This window comes from Equus quagga, chromosome 14, assembly GCF_021613505.1.
Source record: "Equus quagga isolate Etosha38 chromosome 14, UCLA_HA_Equagga_1.0, whole genome shotgun sequence".
Classification (NCBI taxonomy): Eukaryota; Metazoa; Chordata; class Mammalia; order Perissodactyla; family Equidae; genus Equus; species Equus quagga.
Genome location: NC_060280.1, coordinates 8,792,590 through 8,805,600, shown reverse-complemented (window position 1 = coordinate 8,805,600; position 13,011 = coordinate 8,792,590). Strand labels below are relative to the sequence as shown.

The 13,011-nt window shown below is 37.0% G+C and overlaps 1 protein-coding gene across 1 annotated transcript in view; it reads left to right on the top strand.

The window, feature by feature from the left end:
* The window catches only part of ANO5 (anoctamin 5), a 93,350-nt gene extending 81,683 nt beyond the window's left edge, over window positions 1-11,667 (top strand). Inside the window, exons 18-22 of the mRNA XM_046685487.1 lie at window positions 606-736; window positions 2,937-3,142; window positions 4,818-4,996; window positions 6,379-6,484; window positions 9,509-11,667. Of these exons, the coding sequence (XP_046541443.1) occupies window positions 606-736; window positions 2,937-3,142; window positions 4,818-4,996; window positions 6,379-6,484; window positions 9,509-9,709 (823 nt within the window). The 3' untranslated portion in view covers window positions 9,710-11,667. The remainder of the gene's footprint in view (window positions 1-605; window positions 737-2,936; window positions 3,143-4,817; window positions 4,997-6,378; window positions 6,485-9,508) is intronic.
* The last annotated feature ends 1,344 nt before the right edge of the window (window positions 11,668-13,011 follow it).

The following is a 13,011-nucleotide window of genomic DNA, read 5'->3' as shown; positions in this document are numbered from 1 at the left end:
ATTTTATGTTTTTCTCCTTAAATCTGTTAATGTGGTCTATGACAGTGATTTTCTAATAAAAAACCTTTTTTTTCCTTAAAGTAGTCCAACATTATCATGATACCTTATTTTTTATATAGTATGGATTTAGTTAGGTAATATTTTGTTTGGGATTATTGCATGCATTTTCATGTGTTACCTGATCCTCTGTATTTCCTTTGTCATACATTTTCTATTGTAACCAATTTCTCGTTTCTTTGAGTGTCCTGAGTAGCCTGACAAAATGAAGGTTAGTGAATTACACAGAAAAAATGATCCTATGATGACCCTCTCCTCCACATGCTCTTTAACAGAACTCTCTCGGAATAAATGTATTTCCATGGGGAGAGTCAGGGTTGTCTTATTTTCTTAATGTCCCCAGTAAAGAACTTTGGACCTCAGCATGTGTTGTGAAAAGAACAATTAGATTCTGATCTGGACTTCAGCAGTAGTCATAGCTCTGCTTGCTCCGTGATGTTAAGTTACTTAATTTCCCCTTCTACCCAATTCTTAATCTAACTCTCTGATTCTCTGACCCCTGTTTTTTTAACTCTATTTCATGTGTTTACTCTTGTTACTTCCTACAGCTTGATTCTGAATTGGTGGAGACGCCGAAAAGCTCGGACCAACTCTGAAAAGCTTTACAGTCGATGGGAGCAGGATCACGACCTTGAGACTTTTGGGTCTCTTGGGCTATTCTATGAGTACTTAGAAACAGGTAATTCTCTACCACTGTCTTGAAACACAGAGTCAGGCTGGGCAAAGTAAGTGCTTTTCCAGCTCTTAATATTTCTTCCTGCCTTGCACATAGTAGATGTTCAATAAGTTATTGGATGGTGGATGAAAAGATAGATGGACGAATATAGAAAAGATTGGCTCAGTATTTATATTCCTCACCGATAGAATGAAGAATGATGTTTAGTTTCAAAACACCAATCTTAGAGATATTTTTCCTATCAGTTGGATGTTAATATTGTTGAACCAAATAAAGTAAGGATCACTTTTTAACACCTGTCTCAAATTAGCTTAAATAGCTCTTCCTCCTTTTGTTTGCCTCAGTGACAGCTCAGAGAGAGAATAAGTTGAAAAGCATTTCTGGAGCCTGACACACGTTTAGTGTCAGGCTGAGAAGAAGGCTAACAGCACGCGTGCAACAGAAAGCCCGGCTGACCATGAGAAATGCATAAGGCATTCTAGGGACGGAACAAAGAAGAGATCTCGAGGTGGCGTTTTAGGAGAAATAATGATGGGGCTGCTTGTGTAGTCTACTCAGAGTGCTTCATCTCAAGGGACCTTCTCTGCTTCTCTGGTGGAATTAGGAGGACAATTTTCTTAACTTACTTTCTAGGCCCATAAAATCATGGTGGCATGAACGAAATGATCTGAAATTATTTCTGATTCTCCACCGTAATACATACATATGATATCTGGATTGAAATAGGTAAATTTAGGACAAATAGAAAGAAGACTATTTTATAAGCTTCTTGTAAAATTAGGTAGTCCTTGCTTTATGGAGTGATAAGGCTGTAATTTTTAATTAATTATGTAAGTTTCAAATGAATTGTGCATAAATGCATTAAAGATAGCTGAAATTAAAAGATGAAATCAAGGTTTCATGACAAGATTACCATTTATTGAGACACATCTAAGAGTCAATTTATTCTGGATGTGTTACACATCCGTTATCTCTAATCTTGAAACATTCTAGAGAGTAGTCACTGTTTGCTGCATTTTACTTTAGAGGATACTGAAACTGTGATGGGTTAATTAATTTGCCACGGGCTGCAGGATTTTAGATACGGATCTGGGATTTGAACCTAGAAAATTCAAGCTGTTTCTACATGACGCTTCCTCTTAACCTATCGCTTGGTTCAGTAGAGAAGGCAAGAAAAGAGGTGGTTTGTTCACTTAGTTTAGTGACGACAAGACTGAGTTTTATAAGGCAGTCTCATGAGATAAGCTGAAATCTAGACACAACCAAGACCCACCTGAAATAGAGGACTAGCAGGAGATTCCTTCTTTCTTCTTTCCTTCAATGGAAAGCCATTCCTGTATCTCAGACTGTTTTTTCTTTACTTGTGTGAAACCCAGGCTGCCAGTTGCGTGGAGTCTTTTACCACAAGCATTGTTGGAAACAAAAGAACAAAAATTGGAAGAGAAGCCAGCTTCTACACAAGCGTTGAGTCTTAAAGAGGAAAGAGGAAAACCTATTTAGAAAGATGTCAAGATAGTACATTGGATGAGGACCTCGACAAATACCTCATTCCAGAAAATGTGTATTTCCTTTGCCCACGTATAATTTATGTTTCTGATGCTTTAGATCATTTTCTGATTTATTCTCAAATATCTTGTTTTGCACTGCCTTTTCATCTGTTAGCTTCTTTAAATCTTAAATGATGCATTTGTTGATAAGGCTTGTAGTTGAGTGCTTTTATATACCCAGCACGTGCTGGCCATTGGAAGCATCCAAATGAATCAGTCATTATCCTTGAGCACAAAAAAGTACATAGATTACCAAGAGAGTAAACCTTGATTGCCTTGCTGATGTGCCAATACCAGGATATAAAGGCTAGACCTGCATAGACCTAAACATAGCCCACTATAAAAGGCTGTGTTTTAAGAGGATTAAGTATATCCTATCTAATAAGAATGGATGCTTTCTTCAGACAAGCAGATCTCAAAACAAAACAGCAAGGTCGGAGCTGAGCTATGCGTACGCAGTTTCTCTTTCCTATTCTAGCAAGCAGATAAGTCCCTATGCCTCCCACAGGGAGGAGGGAGTTGGCAGATGGAAGAGACCTGGACTGTTGTGCTGGTGTAGATCCCTCCAAAATGAGGGAAGTGGCCAGAGTTGGGTGGAGTGTCCCCTCTTTTCCCCTCCACGATAATGAGTGTGAATTTTTCTTTTTTCTCTGCAGTTATCCAGTTTGGATTTGTGACATTATTTGTGGCCTCTTTTCCTTTGGCTCCTCTTCTTGCTCTCTTGAATAATATCATAGAGATCCGAGTGGATGCCTGGAAACTTACTACTCAGTACAGGAGACCTGTAGCTGCTAAAGCTCATAGCATAGGTGTTTGGCAAGACATTCTTTATGGAATGGCTGTCCTTTCTGTGGCAACTAATGTAAGTGTACCTATTTCGGGGGTGACTTTGTATTTTATTTTGTTTTCCTGGGGATGGGGAGATGTGAATGATGCTTAACTCACTCTTTATTTACATTGATCTCTTCATGGTGACAATCCATAAAATAAAACATCCCTAAACTTCAGTGCACTAAACAACACAGAGAGATCTATGACAGACAAACTCTTAGAAATGCAAGGAAAATTATAAAATCACTCTTGTTAAAATACTATGATAACAGTTTCATAGGGTGTGACAAAGTAGACAGAAAATCAGTAATGGTATAAAGGGTTTGAGTAATGCAGTTAAAGCTTGATTATACATAAAGTTGTTTACTACAAACAGAGAATACACAACAGTTACCTATTACATTTATGGAGCACTTATTAACAATAATAATAAAACCAAATTCCCCAAAGCAGAAATTTGTGCAGTCCATGTTCACCTACAGTAATGGTTTAAAAATTGAAGTTGATAATAAACTAGTTAAAAAGGAAAATCTAACTGCTCGACATCCACGCTTCTAAGTAAGCTTTATCGTATAAAAAGGAAACAAAATTGAAATTATAGAGAGCTTAATTAAAATGAAAACCTATGAGAATCAACTAAAACCACAGTTACAGAAAAATTCAGAGCAATAAATGCTTTCCTTATTAAAAAAGACTGAAAACTGTGAGCTGAGTATATACCTTAAACTAAGGCAAAATGTAAAACTAATCAATAAAAAGTAGTAAGAATTAATAAAGATATAATCAGAAATAATCAAATTAGGAAACAAACAAAAAGCAATATAATTGCTAAATAAATAAAGAGTTAGTTCATTGAAAAGACAAATAAAACAAGCAAAACTCTGAAAAACTCTAACAAGAGAAAAGTGTTGTACGGTGCAAGTGAGAAAATTATGGGAGATTGCTATGTAATCATTTATTCCAATACATTTTTAAAGTCTATTTGAAACTGACACTTTTTTAGAAAATAAAAACTGCCAAAATTTATTCAGTAAGTTATAGAAAACCTGAGTGCACCAATAGCTACAGAAGTAATATTAGACGTTTTAAAAAATCTACCACTAAAAATGTAGATGGCAGAGCCAGATGGTTTTAAATTGACTTATCTAACCTAAAGGAAACATGCTATTGATACTATTCCAGAGCTTAGGAAAGGAGGAGAAAACACCATTCCTGGGGAATCAAATAGTTACTTGATTAATTGCACTGAACTGTGGGAAATTTACCAGCACAGGGTCTTCTGTCTCTCCATTCCCTCCCTGCCGGCCTCCTGCATGCGCGCACGCACACACACAATCACTGCCCTAACCTGTGGAGTTGGTCTAGGCAAGGGAATTTGGTTAAGGAGAGTGTGAACTGTACTGTGAAACAAGGAGAAATGTAAGAAACAGCAAGGCATGGTGGAAACAGCATGGTGTTTGGGGACAGATACATTTAGGCTCAGTTTTCAACTTAGCCACTTTCTAGCTATGAAATTTTGGAATACGAATCATACACTGTAAATGAACTATTTTATCTTTTAAGCCGAAGACTTATAGATTAACATGATTTGTAATAACATTTTAATCATTTGGCATCCACATGGCACATGGAACTGAGATGCACAAATCGGACATTTTTAAAACTGGATTGTTAGCTCATGATCTCTCTCTTGCTTTGTCCTTCAGGCTTTTATTGTAGCGTTTACGTCAGACATCATTCCTCGTTTAGTTTACTACTATGCCTACTCAACAGATGCCACTGAGCCCATGAAAGGATATATCAATAACAGCCTGTCAACATTCCTGATCGCTGATTTTCCAAACCACACTGTACCTTCAGAAAAACGAGACTTCACCACTTGCAGGTTTCCTCTTGTTTTCTTAGGTTTCAATTTTGCCCTTTAAATATATGTCTTAAGTTCTCTGTTTCCTTCATTTCTTATGATGAACAAGATTTACTTGGAGCAGTAAAAATCCTGGATGAAAAAAGTGCATCAGTTCTAGAATTCACACGTTGTGTGATTCTGATTTGGAAAAGTAGAATGTCTAAAAGTAAGAGAAAATTAGGGGTAGAGATAATATCAGTTTTCAATTGTTTCTTATTTTCTAAATTTATTAGAAAGACTTCTCACCAAGAAATGCCCCTTGGTCCCAAATTGTAATATCTATAGATCATACAGCATGATCATTGTATATATGCATTTAATCTACTCGAATTTAACTATATATCCTTGAAAAGAGAGAGTGAGAAAGAGAAATAACAATATGACGAGTTCACCGGCCACCCCACCTGAGGGTTTCTTCCTCACGGAGAACAGGAAACTAGATTTGTGAACCTACTGTTTCCACACTCAGTGTATCATGTACTAGGAGGATCTTTTACTCTGGGATGGAAAGATTATATTTCCATATAATCTTTATATAATATATATAATTATATTTTACTACATAAATATATATATTACATCAAAGCCCCTTAACTTAACCCTTAAACCAACAGCTTCATCTGGGATTCCAAGACAGAAACAGCAAAATGTTGCAACACAGGTAGACAAAATCATTGTTATAGTCTATATTTGCATATAGAGGAATTATAGGATAGTGTTTAAGAGCATGGACACTTCTGTCCGATTTCTTGATGTCATCACTTCCTAGCTGGACTAAGTCTTTGAAGAACATCAACATCTCGCAACTTTGTAGAAAACAATGAGATTACCAAGTTGAGCACTAAGAAAACTCCAGAAGGATGGTAAGGAAAACAAAAGCAATGCAGCGTCAGATAAGCCAAGAGAAAATAGAGTTTCAAGAAAGTAGATGGCCCACAATGTCAAGTCCTATCCTTGAAAGATCAAATGAGATGATGATTAAAACGTTCCTTCAATTTAATGACAGGAAACAGTTGGTTTCGGTGGAGCGATGGGTAGAGCTAAGTATGTTAAGGAGTAGGAAGAAAGGAAATGGAGACCACAAACTTTGCTGACTGGAGAAATTTGTCTCTGAAGGGCAGGAGAGAAGTTTCGCTGAGTCTCCCCGTCTCACTTGAGCTGCATCAGTACTCTACATAAGTAACATATGGCCATGATTTTTATCCATACAAGAAAAATAAATGTTTCATGAGAGCAGTTATCCTCCTATGACTTGACTTTTGTGATCAACTACAAGGGTCTTAAGGGAAATAACAAGAATTTCTGCTGGGCCTCGCTGTTTGAAGTGATAGCTCACTTTTGCATTTACTTGTATTTTTCAGGTACAGAGATTACAGATTTCCTCCTGATCATGATCAGAAATATTTTCATAATATGCAGTACTGGCATGTCCTTGCTGCCAAGATGACCTTCATCATAGTTATGGAAGTAAGCCTGTCTTAACTTTCGTTCCAGCTAGTCTGTTTTCTCCTTTTAGGCATGTATTTCTAAAAGTATCTGCTCAGCAGAAAAATTAGCATTATCTCAGTAAATTGTTTTGAAATAAGTATTTGTTGTCACAAAAAGCAACTTAGAGATATTTTCAGTACAATGGATTGCCTGTTATTCACTTACTATTGCTGACGATATCAAGGTGACAGGAAAGAAAAGAAAAAATATGGCCTCTTCCCTGGAGTTCAGGAAAAGGGCAGAGGACCCACTGGTTTTACTGAATACCTATTGTACACTGGTGCCAGAGGCTATGATAGCAACCTTGTAAGTTAGATTTTATTATTCACCCTTGAAAAATGAATCTGAAACTCAGCAAAATTAGGGAATTGGTTTAAAGATAATCAGCTAATATTAGCCCTGAGTTTAAACGCCAGAGGTCTCACTCCCAAGCCTCTGCTCCGCCCACCATGTTTCCTCCCTTGTGGACTGTCTCGTCTAGTTATGGATGTAACGCATGCAATAAGAGAGAACGGACACAGAGAGGGTGGTTGAATAAGCTACAGACCATCAGCCATGTGGCCAGTGAGGGAGAGAGTAGATGGAAGGCATTTTTTCACTTTCCAGCAAAGCTCAGTAATAGACAAGTTAAATGCAAGCACACACAAATTCCAGTCAGTTTTTGTTCAGTTTATTTTACTTTTATCAAAATTATACATGTAAATAGTTTAAAGTCAAATAATTCCACATGATGAAAAAAAGAGCAGTCTTATGTAATATTCCTGCCTGTGGTTTTCCTCTTTCTCTCTGTTCTTTATGAATTTATCACTCTTTCATTCCACATCTTCCATCAGAAGTTTGGATTACCTTTCACTCTGATAAATTGCCCCAGAATTTTTTTGAGTTTTTGTTTTTCTTTCTTTATTTTGCCTTTTAATGTTTTGAATCATCCCAGGCTCTGTCTGACCCACCATCATCCTAGAACGTCTCTTCACCTTCTTTTGTATTGAATCCTGCATTTTCTGCAATCTGTGTTTCTCCCATTCTTGGGTTGCTTGCTTATTTCGATGAGCGCATCTTTCAGTAATTTTCTGAGGAAAGTTATAGGCCATCAATTTTGAATATTGAAAATTTCTTTTCTTTCTTCATAGATGATTAATTGGTATAGAATTCAAGATGAAAACTCATTCTCCCTGAAAAAATTTTAACCGACTTTATTTAGGTAGTCCTGAAGTTTTTTAAGACATTGCTCTATTTTCTGTCAGCTTCCAGTGTTGTGATAAAATCCACTGTCATTCTGATTCCTCAGTCTTTATGATCCTTTTACAAATCAATAAGCTTTGAGCATTCTTTCACTAGCCCTTCTTTTATAAAGCTTCACAAGACAGTGCCTTGATATTGGACAACATTTCATTGCTCTGAACACTCACTGAACCCTGTGGATCTGAAAATTGTGCTTACACTTCAAGTTAGGAAACTTGCCTGTGTTATTTCTTTGATAATTTCCTTCTTTTCTCTGTTCCGTCTTTCTGGGACTCCTATTATTCGGATGTTATACTTCCTGTTTTGAAATTCTAATTATCATTTATTTTCTCTCCTATAAATGGAGGGATTCATGGGGCTGGCCCCGTGGCCAAGTGGTTAAGTTTGCGTGCTCTGCTATGGCAGCCCAGGGTTTCCCTGGTTCGGATCCTGGGCGCGGACATGGCACCACTCATCAGGCCACGTTGAGGTGGCGTCCCAGGTAACACAACTAGAAGGACCCACAACTAAAATATACAGCTATATACTGGGGGGATTTGGGGAGGGAAAAAAAAAAAGAAGATTGACAACAGTTGTTAGCTCAGGTGCCAATCTTTGGAAAAAAGAAAAAAATGGAGGGATTCATACTTTTGTCTTTTTATTCTACTATTCTTTTGCTTCCTTCATTACCTCTGTTTCCCCTTAGTTCCTATTTCTGTGTTTCGATCTTTTTCTTTCATGTTAGACTTTCTTACATATTTGGTGGTTCTTGGCAATCTGCTTATGTATAAGAGTCAAGCAGTGAATGCTGACTATAAGCTTTGTGTGCATACAGGGGGAAGGTCTCTTGCATTTCACTGTAGGATGATAAGGTAGTGAAGGGACTTTTTCATTTGAGACCTACAAAATTTTGATATCTGTAGTTCTAATTTCACAGACTATGTCCCCAGAGAAAAATCCTCTAACCGCCTGTCTGTTGAGCCATCTCATGGCTGCCTGTGTTCTGAGAGCTGAGCAAGGCAGGAGGGACTAGGGATCCTGGGATTCAGTGTGCCAAATTCCACTTAGTTGCCCTGTTTTCAATATGGCACCACACCTCCATCCTCCACTAGCTTTGGTGCCCCTGAGTCCACAGCTTTCTCTTTTAATTTCTACAGAAAATAAATTACTCGTTACTGCCACGGTAGGGTCGGAAAGTAGTTTCTGGATACGGATGGGAGAGGTTCTGAAAATTCAACTCCTCCTTGTACCGATTTTTAACTAATCCCCTTATTTTCAACTCCAGCCACACTTATGCCTGCAGAGTCCTTAGGACCTTCTTTCCTGAACTTTTCTGATGATCTGAAACAAAATTGGCTTTTGTCTGGTTGGTTTCTACCGTCACCAAGTCACCAACTGCAAGCTTAGGTGCCAGCTTTCTTCACTCTCTTGACTCTGTTGTCACTGTTCCCTCTCTCTTCTTTTTGTCTTTGTGAGTGATACCATTTTTTTAAAATTCCCTTACAAATATGTTAGTAGGTTTTCAGGAGGGAGCGTAGATAAACAGTATATTCAATAACTGTATTCAACTGGAATTTCTGTAATTACATATTTTAGTATATATTTGTTTAATGTTAATCTTTGTAGGAAAGTTCCAGGACAAGGACTTCATCTTCTTGCTTTTCCTTGTACCTTTTGTGTCGAGTATAGTTTATTGAATGAATGAAATGATTTGTAAGAACTTCCTGCTGGACATTTGACAAGTCTAACAATGTCTCTGATTTGCTTTTCTGTTTCCTCCAGCACATTGTGTTTTTAGTTAAATTTTTGTTGGCCTGGATGATCCCTGATGTTCCAAAAGATGTTCTGGAGAAAATCAAGCGAGAAAAGTTAATAACTATCAAGATTCTGCATGACTTTGAGCTTAACAAATTAAAAGAGAACTTGAGAACTAGTTCTGCTGAATTTTCCAAGCGAGTCATGATCCAAGAAAACCAAGTATAGCTGGGCAAGTCAACACTCTCATCACCATATTGAGGAGCAGTTGGTGGCCTGTCTGGCTGGACAACTCTCCCCTGGTTTTAGGGCCAGAGGCCAGAAGCCATGTGTCAGTTTTACCCCTTCTTCTTCTTCTTTTTTAACTCCAAAAGTTTTTGTATACTTTTATAGAGGCCATCTTTATGAGGTCGGAAGAATACCACTTGTCTGCTGCATTGGCAGGGCCCTCCCCAGATACTGTTTTCTGGGCTTCTATAAATGATTGTTAAAAGTGCACATGGAATCAGAATACTGGAAAATCATGGGATGTTGCAGCTTAGAATTAAACACTGGACATGGGCTGTCCCATCGCCTCCAGAGCCTCTGCACATTTTCATGGTCTTCTGTTGGGTTGTTTTATACCTCTTTCCCATCAAGAAAATGTTGGGACAAAAAGAAAAGAAGTCAAGAGGCCTACTGATCCATATACATCCTGCCATTTTAGACTATGCAAATGAAAAACCAAAATCACCTGACATAAGGAAACTCACATATTAAAAATATTGGGTAGATATCATGGCAGGGGTTTGTTCCTGAAATCATCCTGAATAAGTTAAACTTCCATCAAAATCCCAGATGGTCCTTCCCGAGTTGAGTTTTCAAGAGACAGAATGTTTGGCTTCCAACTCAAGACTAACAACTCAGTTCTTAAAAGATAACATCTTGGTAACAGTAGTTTCAAAACTGGATTGTCTTATCTGGAAAACAGCATTAAGAAGTGGTTATATTGCTTCAGGTCTTCAAGTAAATGAAAGACATTATAGAGAAGTAAATTTGTCTTCTTAGTGGTTAACAAATGCAAGACAATGTCTAGTGATTAATTTACTGACCTTCATCTAAAAAAATCGTTGAATTATTTTTAAAAATCCTTTTTATTCTGCAATACCTATTTGGCATCATGAAGCCTGTTTGAGCATTAGTTATTTGTATAAGTTAGGTACAAGTTGTTTATAAAATTTGATCTCTTTGTTTAAAGAAATCTCAAATCTTTTAATGAATTGACAATCTTTTCTATTGAGGCATCGCTTCATACAACGCTCAGTGCCTTGTTCCTATGCCTTTGACACACAAGAAGTGTTATTATTGGCTGTTAATATGACATGGTATAACATCTCAAATGTGAGCTTGTTTTAGAGAAATTATCAGTTTAACATCAATCCCAAAGTATAACACCAAAAAGGGATCAACCAAGTGAGAATGAGGTGATGGATTTGATAGCTAAGTGAAATAAAATATTTGTTGAATTCTTTCTTTCATACTTAGGCCTATGGCACATGAACACCAGTTCTTGTTCCTCTTTCCCAAAATACTTCATATGGATTTTTAACACTTTAGAGTCAGAGATACTGTGCAGTTACATAGTATTTGAATCTGTAGTTTCAAATTACACTCCACTTTCAAAAGAATAGTGTTTTCTTAATTGCATACAAAAGAAGAAACTTTATCACAAGATGTTTTCTTTTAAAGTAGTGGTTCGTTATTTAACGCTAATACATTTTTGTGAAAGTACCAGTATTAAGAATATGGCAGGTAGTGTTAACTAATGATCAATATTAAGCATTTAGAACAGAGGATTATAAATTTTATAAGACCATGAGACAGTTACCCCAATATTGGTAGTAATGATTTGTCATCCTCTGTGTAGATTTTATGAACATTTTTGCGTAATTTGAAATTCATTATTGAAGAGTAGTTTCACATGTTGAGGAGATATATTTCTTGCTTGAGAAAATGAGTCAGTGTTGCTATGAAATAAGCCACGGATGCAGTATCTTTAGCTTGTGAAATTAAACTCTGTGTTACTACGATGTTGTACGTGGCACACAGCTCATATTGCTTCTTTCCTGGGTGCTAATAAAAATAAGGAAGAGCATGGAATTGGTTTCTTGGATATAAGCTTTAATTTTTATGGCTGAACATTACATATAGAGCTAGATCGTAAGATAAATAAAGACAAATTTAACTCACAAAATTATCTTAAAACAAAGCGACTCAAGTGTCGAGTTTCGAGGATGTATGGAGAACTAACCAGGGAGAAAATAGTTTTCAAGAAAAGTAAATAGTTCCTATGATTGGGAGATATTTTCCTTTTAAGATGTTATTCACAAGTACTTTATATCATGTTTTAATTTTCTACCAAAAAGTTTCTTCTTGTTTCACAAATTTTAAAATGAAATACAAGTGTATCCCTCATTTTCCTAAAAGCTTGCTCACCAGAATCCGAAGCCAAATCGATTCAAAGCAGTTTGTCTTATCTAATTAAACCCACTGGTCATTATGGGAGGGCTGAATCAAGAGTGCCTCACTACCAAATGTAAGTTGATATTTATCACCATGGCACACGTGTGCATCTAATCAAACCCATAATTACTTTTTTCAGAATTGTTCCAAGAAACACTTGAGATCTTATTTGAAATAGTTTTAAGTGCAAAAGCCAAAAAATTCACAACTCTTTTCAGATGTCATCACCAATTGTTGCCTCCATCAGTTCTCTTTGCACACAAGATGCAGAATCCACTTCAAAACATTTATTTTAGAAGAATCCGTCAAGAAGGGAGTGTCTTAATTAAATGCAATGCTGTCTCATTTTTGCTGCATCTCGTGACTCCTTTTGGCTGTAACACTCTTCTTTTAACGAAGCCATTAAGCAAGTTATCATGGAGAAGAAGGAGAGAAGACGAAGATAAAGAAGAGGGACAGAGGAAAAAAGATCAAAAAGGTCTCTCCTTATAAACCCACCCCACGCATGCTTCTGTGGGGAGAGAGGTGTCATGAGGCGGCGTGTTGCAGCTGTGGGTGGCAAGATGGACATCTCTGTCCTAAGCCATCTAATGAGGGTGAGAGAAACAGGAAAGAAATTTCAAATTGAAAACTATTATGTGTCAAAAGTGAAACTTTGATTCCAAAGCGATTTTGCAGCATCGAGTGCTGTGTAGCCCCGGATCTCTGTTGACTGACTCCAGCTGAGGGTGAGGAAGTTGTCCTGCTCATTCAAAACAAGAACTTACTGTTTTGAAAGGAACTCTCTAATAGTTGTTTTTAATTAGTAATAGTTGTGTTATCAAAGAATCTTATTAGGGAAAGTAGCATTTCAAATAGTACCATTGGCCAGGCTTAGAAGCCTGCTCCCATGATTCACTATAACTATCGTATCATTCTTTTTCTAGACACTTTTACGCTTCTACATCATAGGTAATAACTAAAGTATGTCGGTTCGTCCAGCATTATGTAAAAATTCATGAGAATATCAAGGATCACATGGTTCAGTG